The sequence below is a fragment of the Capricornis sumatraensis genome, chromosome 1 (assembly GCF_032405125.1).
Source record: "Capricornis sumatraensis isolate serow.1 chromosome 1, serow.2, whole genome shotgun sequence".
NCBI lineage: Eukaryota > Metazoa > Chordata > Mammalia > Artiodactyla > Bovidae > Capricornis > Capricornis sumatraensis.
The window spans coordinates 62,230,079-62,242,878 of record NC_091069.1 but is presented as its reverse complement, the minus strand read 5'-3'; the positions used below and the strand labels follow the sequence as shown (position 1 = coordinate 62,242,878).

General features: G+C 54.9%; 1 protein-coding gene across 1 annotated transcript in view; it reads right to left on the bottom strand.

The window, feature by feature from the left end:
- SH3RF3 (SH3 domain containing ring finger 3) overlaps positions 1-12,800 on the bottom strand; it is a 158,675-nt gene that overhangs the window by 45,519 nt on the left and 100,356 nt on the right. The window contains exons 8-11 of the mRNA XM_068966806.1: positions 9,196-9,549; positions 8,422-8,450; positions 4,404-4,414; positions 3,478-3,538 (exon numbers count right to left, since the gene is read on the bottom strand). Coding sequence (XP_068822907.1) covers positions 3,478-3,538; positions 4,404-4,414; positions 8,422-8,450; positions 9,196-9,549 — 455 coding nt within the window. The remainder of the gene's footprint in view (positions 1-3,477; positions 3,539-4,403; positions 4,415-8,421; positions 8,451-9,195; positions 9,550-12,800) is intronic.

The window sequence follows — 12,800 nt, the reverse complement described above, 5'->3', positions numbered from 1 at the left end:
AGAAAGCAAGGGAATTCCAGAAAAGCACCTGCTTCATTGACTACACTAAAGCCTTTGACTGTGTGGATCATAACAAACTGTGGGAAATTCCTACAGAGATGGGAGTACCTGGGAGTACCTGCCTCCTGAGAAATCTGTATGCAGGTCAAGAAGCAACAGCTAGAACCAGACATGGAAAAACTGGTTCAAAATTGGGAAAGGAGTAGCTCAAGGCTGTATATTGTCACCCTGCTTATTTAACTTATATGCAGAGTACATCATGTGAAATGCAGGGCTGGATGAAGCACAAGCTGGAATCAAGACTGCCAGGAAAAATATCAACCACCTCAGATAGGCAGATGATACCACTCTAAAGGTAGAAAGCAAAGAGGAACTAAAGAGCCTCTTGATGAAAGTGAAAAAGCTGACTTAAAACTCAACATTAAAAAAAATCTAAGATCATGGCATCAGGTCACATCACTTCATGGCAAATAGAAGGGGAAAGAGTGGAAGCAGTGACAGATTTTCTTTTCTTGGGCTCCAAAATCACTGCAGATTATGACTGTAGCCACGAAACTGAAAGATGCTTGCTCCTTGGAAGGAAAGCTATGACAAACCCAGACAGCATATTAAAAAGCAGAAACATCACTTTGCTGACAAAGGTCCATACAGTCAAAACATAGTCATGTACAGATGTGAGAGTTGGACCATAAAGAAGGTGAGTGCCGAAGGATTGATGCTTTTGAATTATAGTACTGGAGAAGACTCTTGACAGTCCCTTGAACTGCAAGGAAATCAAACCAGTCGATTCTAAAGGAAATCAACCCTGTATAGTCATTGGAAGGACCAATGCTGAAGCTCCAATATTTTGGCCACCTGATGAGAAGAGTCAACTCAATAGAAAAGACCCTGATGCTGTGAAAGACTGAAGGCAAAAGGAGAAGGGGCCAGCAGAGGATGAGATGGTTAGATACCATCACCAATTCAAAGGACATGAGTTTGAGCAAACTTCAGGAGATAGTGGAGAATAGGGGAGCCTGGTGTGTGGCAGTCCATGGAGTTGCAAAGAGTCAAAAATGACTTAGGACTGAAAAACACCAGAAACAAAACATAATACTCAACAGTGAGAAGCTAAAAGCATTTCCTCTAATATCAGGAACAACACAAGGATGCCCACTCTTGCCACTTTTTTTCAACATAATACTGGAAGTCCTAATCCTAGCAATCCAACAAGAAAAAGAGAAATCCATGCAGGAAAAGAAGAAGTAAAATTGTCACTGTTTGCAGATGACATGATACTATACATAGAAAATCCAGAAGATGCCACAAAGAAACTACTAGAAATCTTCAATGAATTTTATAAAGTTGCAGCATATGATATTAATATATAGAAATCTAGCAACAAACTATCTAAAAGAAAAATGAAGAATACAATCCCATTCACAACTGCATCAAAAAGAATACAATACCTAGGAATAAATTTAACCAAGGAGGTGAAAACAATGAAAACTATAAGACACTGATGAAAGAAACTGAAGAGGACACAATAAATGGAAAGATATTTTGTGCTCAAGGATTAGAACATTGTTAAAATGTTCATACCACCCAAGACAGTCTTTAGGTTCAATGCAATCCCTATGAAAATTTCAGTAGCATTTTTCATAGAACTAAAACAAATAATTCTAAAATTTGTTTGAAATCACAAAAGACATCAAAGATCCAAAGAAACCCTGAGAAAAGAACAAAGCTATATTTCAAAAGATAGAGCTATAGAACACACACATTATGGTGCAGTAGCCAGTTAAACTCATGCTGGCCACCATCCAGGTGACGACCACCATGACCAGCAGACACATTACTGCCAAAATGCTCATTATCCTTTGAAAGATGGATCGGACTCCCTTCTGTCAGCTAAACGAAGATCTCCACCCAAACAGCCATGCTCTGGGGTGAGGCAGAGGGAGTGGGCAGAGGGCTGGGGACCACACTGACCCCGCAAGCCCCAGGGTGGTGGTGGGGGGTCTGGGAGAGAAATAAGTCCCTACATGCTCTGCCCCAAACTTAAGCTCCCTGTGATATGGAGGGTCCTTAGGTGGCTGAGGCCTCCAGAATGTTCTGATGGCTCTCTGGGGTGATACTCCTGGAACTCGTAACCTTCTGGGGTCCGAGGCAGAGCCGCCTTCTTGTGTAGCTGACTGGGGCACAAGAGCAGGGGGTGGGCTGCCACCAGGACCCTCAGCATCCAGCAGGGGAGGACTGGCTATCTCTGAACAAGGAAATAGCTCCTGAGAGCCTGCATGCCAGGCACCTTGTTGGGGATGCCAAGACGAAACCTCTGGGCTTGTCCTTGAAGAGCTCTCCTGTCCCGTCTCACGCTCAGGAAGCGACAGGAGCCCCACTGTCTCCCACAGAACAGGCTGCTTCTTCAGAAAAGGGTCTGGCACCCAGTTTTCAAGAATGAGATGACTGCCCCGCCTGCCCTTGTGCCCCGTTCCCAGGCTGAAGCGGAGACCTGGCTGGAAGGGAGCGCCTCTTGTCCAGTGTTGTCCTGAATTTCTTCCTGAAGACTCTAGACAGCACCTACTAACCTGCGTCCCCTCAGGAAGCTGTGTAAAGGGGGAGGGTCCCCAGGCCCTTGGTTGGGTCGGTTGTGGCAAGAATCCAGTTCCCACAGAGCGAGCAGGTAAGCGAGGCGCTCGGGGATTCCCATCTGCCGCCAGAAGAGGGCGCGCGTCGGGACTGGACTCTGAAGAGAAGCCGAGCCTGCATAGCGGACGGACGCAGTCGCCTGCTGGGAATCCTACCTAAGACAGGCAGGCTGCACTGTGAAAGCCTCGCGTGCTCCAGACCCTCAGTGTTCCGCAGCGACACAGGCTGACACTCTGGCCGCTCTGAACCCTGGGAGCTTTCCACCCTGCCACGTTGTTTGCCACATTCACATTCTCCACCTTAAATGTTCGTTCAAGTATCTAAACAGCAGTTACTTGACAGCAGCCGGCAAGGTGCTCTTCAGAACGCTCCTGAACGGCGACGTTAAATGACGTATCTTTTAGAAGCTGTCATTTAACAAGAGCAGGTTCTCTTAATAGACAAACATTTCACTTCCCAGCAGCGTTCAGCTGGCTCGATTTGGTGATGACGAGCAGCTCGTTTTGGGGAGTGGGGCGGCCGGAGGCTGCGTCTGGGCCGTTGGTGGCACCCGCTTCTCCGGTCATCCTCTGCCCCATGGGGCCCACGCACACCTCCTCAGGGGCCTCTGGGGCCCTTCCCTGAGTGATCAGTCGGTGTCAAGTGTCTGGACCACCCTCCTGCTCTCACTGAATGTTGGAGAAGCAGAGACACTGATAAACCTGCCAACCCGCTCTCCAGGCGGCCGCATCAGCAGTCCTGAGAGCACAGAACCTAGTGGGTGATACACTAGAAAACCCCACACGGACACGCTAGTAGGGTGGGGGTAGGTACTGAAAGCTGGGGCCCAACACATAAATGGCAGCTCACACATTGAGAGGCAGCTGGACTCTGGGAGCCGTGCTCTGCTGTTCGGTCGCTGGGGTGGATCCTGCCGAGGAGTCCTGGAAACAGACAAGAACACAGTGAGTGGACTGCAGGCTCCAGGGGGAGCCTGGCAGCCAGTGAACCCTGTCCCTCCCACAGCAGCTCAGGAAACTGCTCCTGCCCACGTCTCGTTGGACAGCGGATGCAGCATTCAATGTGCAAGGAGATGGGGGGTGGGGGAGAGGGCTGCCTTTATTCTCAGGACTTGCATTAGTTACTCCTGTGTTTGTCCAAGAAAAGCCAGACAAAACTTTTCATGCTTCAAGATGTAAGCTTATTTAAAACCACATCCCTGAGTGCTAAGGAAAACCAGTCTTTCCACAGTGAACAGAGCAGCTAGAGCGGACAGGATGTGAAACACGGCATCTCGCCTGACCAGGTGTGCAAAGCCTCAAGGGTCCACTCTGCAAGATGACGGAGGGACGGCCCCTCGCAGGTGATCCCTGCCGAGTGCCAGGCACACGGTGAGCTGCTGAGGGGCTGGCTGAGGCAGAAGGAGCCAGTCCACCCGGTTTGCTACAGCAGCTCCAGGAAACTCAACAGGGGAGGACCCCGGCGGTCGGTCTTGCTTCTCACTGACTCTGGCCCTCTGGACTCCTCTCAGAAGGTTACAACGGCCCAGAGGGTCCAGAGCTGTCTCTTAGCTCCATTTCCTGGTCTCCTGCCAAGGAAGGCAAAACACTCATGAGTTCTGGGGATCAGGGCTGGACATATTTGGGGCTATCATTCCCCCTCTACCAACAGGACAAGTGGATTCAGGAGAGGAATGGCGTGCAAGACAAGGAGCATTGAGTTTCCTTCCTTAGTGACTGGCAGGACAGAGATGCTGAGTGAAGGGAGTGGGGAGTGTGAGACCTGGGGGAGGTCACGGGGCTGGGCACTGGACACAGAGAGTCTGATGTGCTTGGATCCTGAGGATAACGCAGCAGGACGCTGACCAGGGGCTGAGAAGTGGGGGCACGGCCTGGACATGTGCGTTCAGGATCAGCACAGGGTCCCTGAGCCCTGAGCTCTCAGCCTGCGACCCTAGGCATGTTTCACCCTTGGGCCCTGACTTCTGCCCCGACCACAGCTCAGCGACAGGGACAGGGTGCACCCCACTCAGAACAGCTGGGCACCAGACAAAACTGTGAAGCCTGGTCCCCAACCAGTGAAGACAGGGCCTGGAGGGGTGAGGAAATGGCCATTGAGGGGCCTCACCTTCCAGGTGAGATGGAATATTAGACACAGTAATTCACAGCTGCGAGCAAGGAAATGCTGGCCTCATTCTTTCTGCAGCCATTGGAGGTTAGAGGTGAAGATTCAGCCTCGAGAAAGGGTGGAGGAAGGACAGAGGCTGAGCTGAGACTCTGCTGACCAGCATGCCCCACACGACAGGGAGAAGGACCTGCACAGGTGGGTGTGGACAGCTGCGTGGAGCACATCGAATGGGACTGGGTGAGGGAGCTGGACACCCAGGTTTAGCTTGTTTCTATAAAAGACACTGTGCTTCCATTGGGAAATTTACATATAGATGATAAAGCCAGTACTTATGGAGTTGGGATTTGAGTTTTTAAAAAATTGTTCAGGTTTTCCATGATTTTATTACCAACAGTGAGTGGTTCCAATACATTTTCAAAGTGAGATACACAGAATGACAGAGTTCAATTATCTGAGGTCTGTTTCAAGATCAAGCTTTGGTTGATGTGACCACATGTTTCCTGGATTCCATACATGCCACCTTTGTGGGGGGTCAGGACGGGCCAGGAGAGGACTGTGGGGTGACCCTGCTGATCAGCCACGCTGCTGACCAAATCTGGGCACTGTGGCCACAGTGCCATTGGAGGGCCTCAGCTGGATGGCAAGACCCACAAGATGACTGGCTTGGATGGAGATAGACTTACAACCCAACTCTTATCAGAAGGCTCCTGTGCAAATAAAGCCTCCTGAAACAGCTACCAGCCAACAGGCACCACATGTGAAGCCGCATGACCTGGCGTGGCTGCTGAATCCCACTGTGCCTGGAGGTAGCCTTCCCCGGTGTCTCTCTGCACCTCACTGCTCTCCAGCTACTCCAGCCATGATTCACCCGGAGGAGACAAGCTCAGATGAGGCTGCCTCTGCCTCCCAGCCAGAGGAGAGATAGGCTGGTGTGGCTGAGCTCTGAGCCGCAGAGCTGAACCTACGGACCCAGCCCGTCACTCTGGATGACAGATGCTGGGGGCAGGAGGACAGGGTGCTCACCCAGCATTGGAGCCATGAGGATGCCCTACAGGAGCCACAGGGGAGCAGTGCTGGGCCCTCCCTGGACACCTGGCCCTCAGCCGAGATGGACACGACAGAGGCCACAGAGCAAATAAGTGGGGTTTCAGGGCAGACCCTCCATTAGAGCAGGGATGCAGGCATGAGAGGCCACACCTGTGATAACCTCTTTTCCCAAGGGATGAAGAACATCTGAGACCGTTCAGCGCAGCCCCATGCCCTCCGTTGTGACCACGTGGAACAGGCTTCCTGCCGGGTCTGGGGCCTGTCTCCTAGCTGAGGGCTGGAGGCTGATTCCGCTTTGATTTTTATAGTTGGACTATAAAGAAAGCTGAGCGCCAAAGAATTGATCTTTTGAACTGTGGTGTGGAGAAGACTCTTGAGAGTCCCTTGGACTGCAAGGAGATCCAACCAGTCCATCCTAAAGGAGATCAGTCCTGGGTGTTCATTGGAAGGACTAATGTTGAAGCTGAAACTCCAATACCTCACCTGATGCGAAGAGCTGACTCATTTGAAACGACCCTGATTGATGCTGGGAAGGATTGAGGGCAGGCGGAGAGGGGACGACAGAGGATGAGATGGTTGGATGGCATCACCGACTCGATGGACATGGGTTTTGGTGGACTCCGGGAGTTGGTGATGGACAGGGAGGCCTGGCGTGCTGCGGTTCATGGGGTTGCAAAGAGTCAGACACGACTGAGCGACTGAAGTGAACTGAACTTTTAAATGATTCTGGGCCTGAAGGAATTAGCGAGGGCTTGGTAGGAGTGAGGGAACTGGGCAGGGATGAAGGAAGGAAGTAAACGGCTCCACAGCTTTCAGATAAAAATTATTGGGAACGCAGCCCTGGGACAGGCTCTTCCTGTCTCCTGGTGACGCCTAGCCCGCCCTCGCCTCGGCCCCGCCCCCGCCCGCTCCCTCGCCCGCCCCGGCCCCGCCCTCTCTCCCGCCCCCCGGCCCCGCCTTCTCCCCCGCCCGCCCCGGCCCCGCCCCGGCTCTGGCCCCTCCTTCCCGGCCCCGCCCTGCGCCTGCCTGACCCATCATGGTAAGGTGTCGGCTGAGATGAGGCGGAATCTATTCAGTAGACTCCTAATGACCGCGTGCTGGGACTCAGCCCCGGAGGCTAGCACAGCCCGACCAGAGGAATCGCCAGCAGGGTGAGGACGTGGGTGGCACAGTCCTCGGGGCCACTAACCACGGGGGGGCCGATCCCAGTGACCCGTCTGGCCTCGTTCAGTAGTGGCCCACGGAGCATTTGACAGGAGGACGAGCCCAAGGAGTGATTCTAAACCTTCAGGTTGTTACCAGGCGCCCGAGGCCGTACCGCGGCGTTTCCCGGGGACCCTGAGCAGTAGCCGGGAACCAGGCCTTTAATTTCCCACTGGGATTAATAAAAGGGAAAACGGTCTGTGGGTTGGTGGACTGCACCCCTGCTAAAAGGGGCTCCAAGTCACTTTTCTTGACGCAGACCAAGACCCTAAGAAGAAACATCTCACTTTCATTTTAGTATGTGTCCAGAAAGCACTGTCATCACCCTGAGGAGCTGGGAAATGGGCACGTTCACTCATCACTTGCTACCACGCTGGAACACAGGATGTAAAAGATTCTCAGGAACATGCTTCCCAAATAAAACTTCAGAATAAAACGTTTACAGCCAAACTCTTTGCTTAGTTCCAAGAACAGCCAACAGCCTGCAGGGCCAGGGTGCCCGGAGGCAGGGTCTGGGTGGTGAGCCCAGCCGGGCAGAGCCTGGCCTGGGCTGGCCAAGCTCACACCGGCAGCTAGAGGTCAGAGGCCGAGGATCTGAAGGAAACAGTTTGTCCTGGGAGAAGGAGCCATCGTGCTGTGCCAATGGAACATCCACAGTTCTCTCCATCAGCCCCAGGAAAGCTGGCTGGCCACGCAAGACAGAGGCCGATGGGAGGCCAAGCTCACCGCAAGTGGCTCCACTCACACTTCACCTGAAGGGGCCCTGACAGGTCCACAGATTCTCAACGCAGCCCTGAGCCTCTGGCTCCAGGTCCACTTGGGTCCACAGACCCACCCGAGGTCACGTCTGGCCGCTGCCGCCCCTGCCTGATCAATAAGATTCTCCTGGCTCCCAGGGTGGAAGGAAGCTGCAATAGAGACCACGAGGTTGCAAGCTCTAAAAGGCCAAAAAGCTGGCCGACCCACTTGAGTGCCGTCTGCAGAGGACACACCTCCAGCCCCTGCCTTCGTCCCGCTGGGCCACAGCTGGGCCAAGAGCTTGATAGGCATCCCCGGGTCACTCTGAAGGGGAGGGACCCCTTAAGTGGGAAGCTTGGGAACCATTCAGTCAGGCGCTGAAAATCACAAAACGCTAACGAGTTGGGATGAGGGAGGCGGTTACAGGACTACTTCTGACCTGTTGGATGTCGTAAGGCTTGACTTTGAGTCAACGGGTGGGGCCTTTTTCCACCAAGAAGCGTCTACCACCCATGACCACTGCCCACGAGCACTGCCTACACTGGCACCTGCCATTCATAGCCCTGTGAGTGAGTGTGCGTCGTGTCCAACTCTTTGCAACCAATGGACTGTAGCCCACCAGGCTCCTCTGCCCATAGGATCTCCCAGGCAAGCATACTTGAGTAGGTTGCCATTTCCTTCTCCAGAGGACCTTCTGACCCAGGGATGGACCCTGCCTCCTGTGTCTCCTGCATTGGCAGGTGATTCTTCACTGCTGAGCCACCAGGGAAGCCCCACAGGCCCTGCCGGCCTGCTCTTAACTCACAACGATCGCACCCCTTCTTCCTCCCAACAGCCGAGTGACAAGGGTCCAGAGATGGGCGCAGCTGCTTCCCTTGACCTCTCACCCCTCCTGATGGCTTCACTGAGGGCCTGAGCCCGGTCACAGTGTTTGCTTCCAGTGTAACTGTAGGAACACAGGTCCCAGGACCCGGTCATCTCTGCTGCTGACCCCAACCCCTCAATTCTTAATGGACTGGCCTTTCGTGCAGCGAGCAGAACCAGTCTGGCTCGGCTACTTGGCTGTGAGCGAAGCAAATCCCCTTGACTTCCCTGCTAGATGGAGCTGGTGCCTCGTCCCACACAGAAGGGCTCCATAGACCCATGGTCACAGGGAGCACATCAGCCAGGCTCACAACCAGATGCTGAAGACACAGGAGCGCTAATCCAGGCTTTCTCCTGCGTCAGAGGGCTCGGGGGGCTGGGACCGCACCTTCAGAGGCTGTCTCGGGCCCCTGAGAAGTCCCTCATGTCTACCAGGGCTGTGTAAGTGCTGTGGTTGAGATGGAGACCCACCTCCACTGGGACCTGGGAGCCCTGAGGCTTGGGCCCCAAAAGGCACAGGTGCCTGGCCTTCTCATGCCCGTCCAGGGACTGGGGGAGGGAAGTGAGTGGCGCTGAGGAGGGCCCCCAGGTTGCAGGCTGTGGCATTACCTGGGCAGGAGCACTGCGGGACAGGTGCGCCAGGTCCCCAATCCTGGCCGCGGCCCGGGGATCGCTGGAGCTGATGAGCACGGGGGCACTGATCTCCATGGAGCGCCTGTGGCCACTGGCCTGGGTGGACTTGTGCGTCACGCTGAGCGCCGTGAAGGAGTGCCGCTTCTTGGCATTCTTCTTGCTGTCCACACGCCGCTGGAAGGCGCTGACTGCCCCCGTGCTGCCTGAAGTGGGACCCGGGGCCACGCTGGCCACTGCGCCGGCCTCAGAGGGCAGGGAGGCAAGGCAGCCGGACGCCGAGGCCAGGCCCAGCTTGTCCATCTCCATCAGCTGCTTGGCGGCATCATTGAGCTAAGGAGAGAGGAAGAGGAGGGTCAGTGAGCAGCAGCCACAACCCATGTCCAGCCTTCTGCTCACGCCTCAAAGCTGCCAGTGTGTTTGGGGTACTGGAACCTTCCAACAGCACGTGCAATAGGAACAGTGTTGAGGAAACACAGTAAAGGCCAGGGTGGCATCTGGGCACTTGATTGAAAACCTGTGTTTTCAGGGGTCTGCTCCCTTTGCCCCACTGTGGCCGAACTGTGCTGCCTGGGAAACACCCAGGGGGTGGGGAGAAGTGCCCCCATGTGCTCCCCACCTCGTGGGCCAGCAGGACGCACCACCCCCGTCCATCCCCTGTGCATGCGGCCTCTGCTGCGGCAGAGCCCTGTCCCCACAGTCCGGGGACGTGGGCAGAACCAAGGCCCCCCTGAAACAGGACACACCTGTATACCAGGTGGGGAGCAGGGCCCAACAGGAACACAGCAGAGCCCAGGCCTGAGCTCAGGGCCACAGTGGGGCACCGTACCAGGGGCTGGTGCAGAGAAGGGTTGCAAGCCTTTGCTGCTGGATTTGCACAGCGAAAGGAAGGGATGGTGCGTCCACAGGCCAAGCTGACAGATCTCAGGTGCTGGAGTACAGCCGCACCGAATGGCTCAGGCGCAGGGCTGTCTGCATTTCCACTGCAAACACCCGTCCTTCACGGGGTTGGGGTGGGGTCATACAATTCACTCCAGGCCCCAAAACCTGGGATCTAAATCCAGGATCATTTCCTCTGAAATGCTGCCTTCACTGAGGCTCAGCTGTTTCGCTCTATTTTAAGGTTTTACTCATTTGCTCCCTCTACAGTGCTGAATCCCCTCCCCCTTCTTTGCGGGGGCCCTCTGACCCTGGAGGCCGGCCTCTGTACCCCCTGTTCTGCACCTAACTGCGGGGCCACCCAAAGAGCAGAAGTAGGAAGCATGGGCACCAGAACCTGGTATAAACTACCCGCCCTGTGCCTCCACATGGCAGGTTTCTGTATGGAAATAATGGCACTGCCGCCACCGCTGGGCTCAACTCCCCCTTAGCCCCAGAGCAGCAGCCCTGGAGCCCCTCACTCAGTCCCAGGGACCCTGTGGAGTCCGTGTCAGAAACCACAGTTTCAGGACCAGGAAATCCAGGGAAGGACAAGGCAGGTATGTGCATGCCCAGAGCACGTGTGCACACAGCAGGACCAGGTACGCCCTGGCCCCACAGTCACACCGGCCACTCAGCCACACGATCAGCAGCCCACCACATGTCTGCCCCAAGCTGACATGTCCACCACCCTGCCCCCACAAGGAGAGCTGGGCTTCAGGGTGGCCTGAGTGCCTCCACGGGTGCTGAAAGGGGGATGAGCCGATGTCCACTGAAGAAGACAGTCTCCACAAACCGCAGGGAGAGTGACAAACACTGCTTCCCGGCGGTGAAGCCTCTGCATTTCCTCCCACCCCTGCCGCGGGCGAGGGGACCCCAGAGGAGCACCCTCCAGAGGCAGAAAAACGGTTCGGCCTCATCCTGTTCACTGAATCTCTGTTCTATGACAATGGCAGAGGGGTCTGGCCTGAAGGTCATGTGGTGGGGGCGGGGGCAGGGGTGCGGTGAGGAAGGGGTGAGGCTGACAGATCCCTCAGGCCTGTGGGCCTGTGGGCTGCAGAGAGGAGCCTGGATTCATTCTGAGAGTAATGCCCCCTGCCCCAGGGACACAGGCAGGAGTGAGGCCTGAGTCACCTTTGTAGAGATGGTCCGGTCCGTATGTGACAGTGGACCATGGGGAGGTGACAGCGGGTGGAGGGTCGGCTGGGAGATGGTGACAGATGGCAGGGCTGCTCCGGGAGGGCTGACACCCAGCACAGCTGAAAACTTTTCCTCTGAAAGTTTCTCTTTACCTTAGCTTTATGCTATCAACTCCAGGTAAAGGCAAAGTTAGAAATGAATGACATGGTTGGGCATAGGGGTCAGTGGACAGAGGGACAAGGGCTGTTCCTGGAGCAGGCAGGGGGCCTGGAGTCACCTACTTCTGATGTGTGGAGCAAACTCTGGAGTCCCTAAAGTGAGCAGGCTGGCCTCCCATGGCCCCTGCCCTCTCCCCACGCCTCCCCACTGGGCCTACTGGGTCACCCTGGCCCCACAGTCCCTCAGCCACAGGCACTGGGGGCTGGCCCCTCACCCTTCCTCCTGTCCCCAAGGTGGCTTCTCTGCGGGTCCCTCTGAGCAGGAGAGTTACAGCTCCTCCCCTAGCTTCCTCCCACTTCCAGCTCCGTGTCCTCCACGGAGGACACACTCCCTCTAGACTTCACCTTCTCTCCATCTGTGTCTCTTCCCATGAAAACCTAGGTTTCAAGATGACTCTCCCAGGGCCTGGCTCACAGCAGTCGCTCAGTAAACGAGAGGCAGCTTGGATGGCCACGTGCTGAAAACCACTCTTTCGGTCCAGGGCTCAGATGTGCCAGCAGACTGAGAGGCATGGAGTCCTCAACAGCTTCACACTCAGCTCCTAACTGCTCTCACTTTGAGGCTTTGGAATAAACAAAAGCCACAGAGGAGAGCTCTGAGCCTCTCTGAGTGGGCGCAGCTCAAATTAGCTGTGTTTTCTCTCTGCAGTAACTGATGGAGTTGCAGCGGTTGCAGACAGTGGACAGAGTACACGCACGGGTCAGGTCATCAGGGACACACAGCCTCTCCTCCACACAGAAATGCTGCCAAAGGGAGCAGGAGGAACATGATGACGGGAGGGGTTTCTCCAAGTGGCCCAGGGAGTTAATCTCAGAAGTAATTCCTGGTCAAGTCTTAGAATGAATGTGGAGGCAGCAGAAACAGCAGGGCCATCTCCCCACAAATGCTCTCAGCTCTGGAGGCAAGAAGCCTGGCGGCCTGCGGCCCTTTCCAGCTGCACAGTCAGCCAAGCCGTTCCTTCTGCACTGAACACAGCCTGAACCTCAGCCAAGCCCGGCTCTGTTGTCACCTTATAAACACCTAGAATCAAATCTCTCCATGCCAAATCTGCTTCCACCTTATTGACTATGCCAAAGCCTTTGACTGTGTGGATCACAATACACTGTGGAAAATTCTGAAAGAGATGGGAATACCAGACCACCTGACCTGCCTCTTGAGAAACCTGTATGCACATCAGGAAGCAACAGTTAGAACTGGACATAGACCAACAGACTGGTTCTAAATAGGAAAAGGAGTATGTCAAGGCTGTATATTGTCACCTTGCTTATTTAACTTATATGCAGAGTACATCATGAGAAACGCTGGGC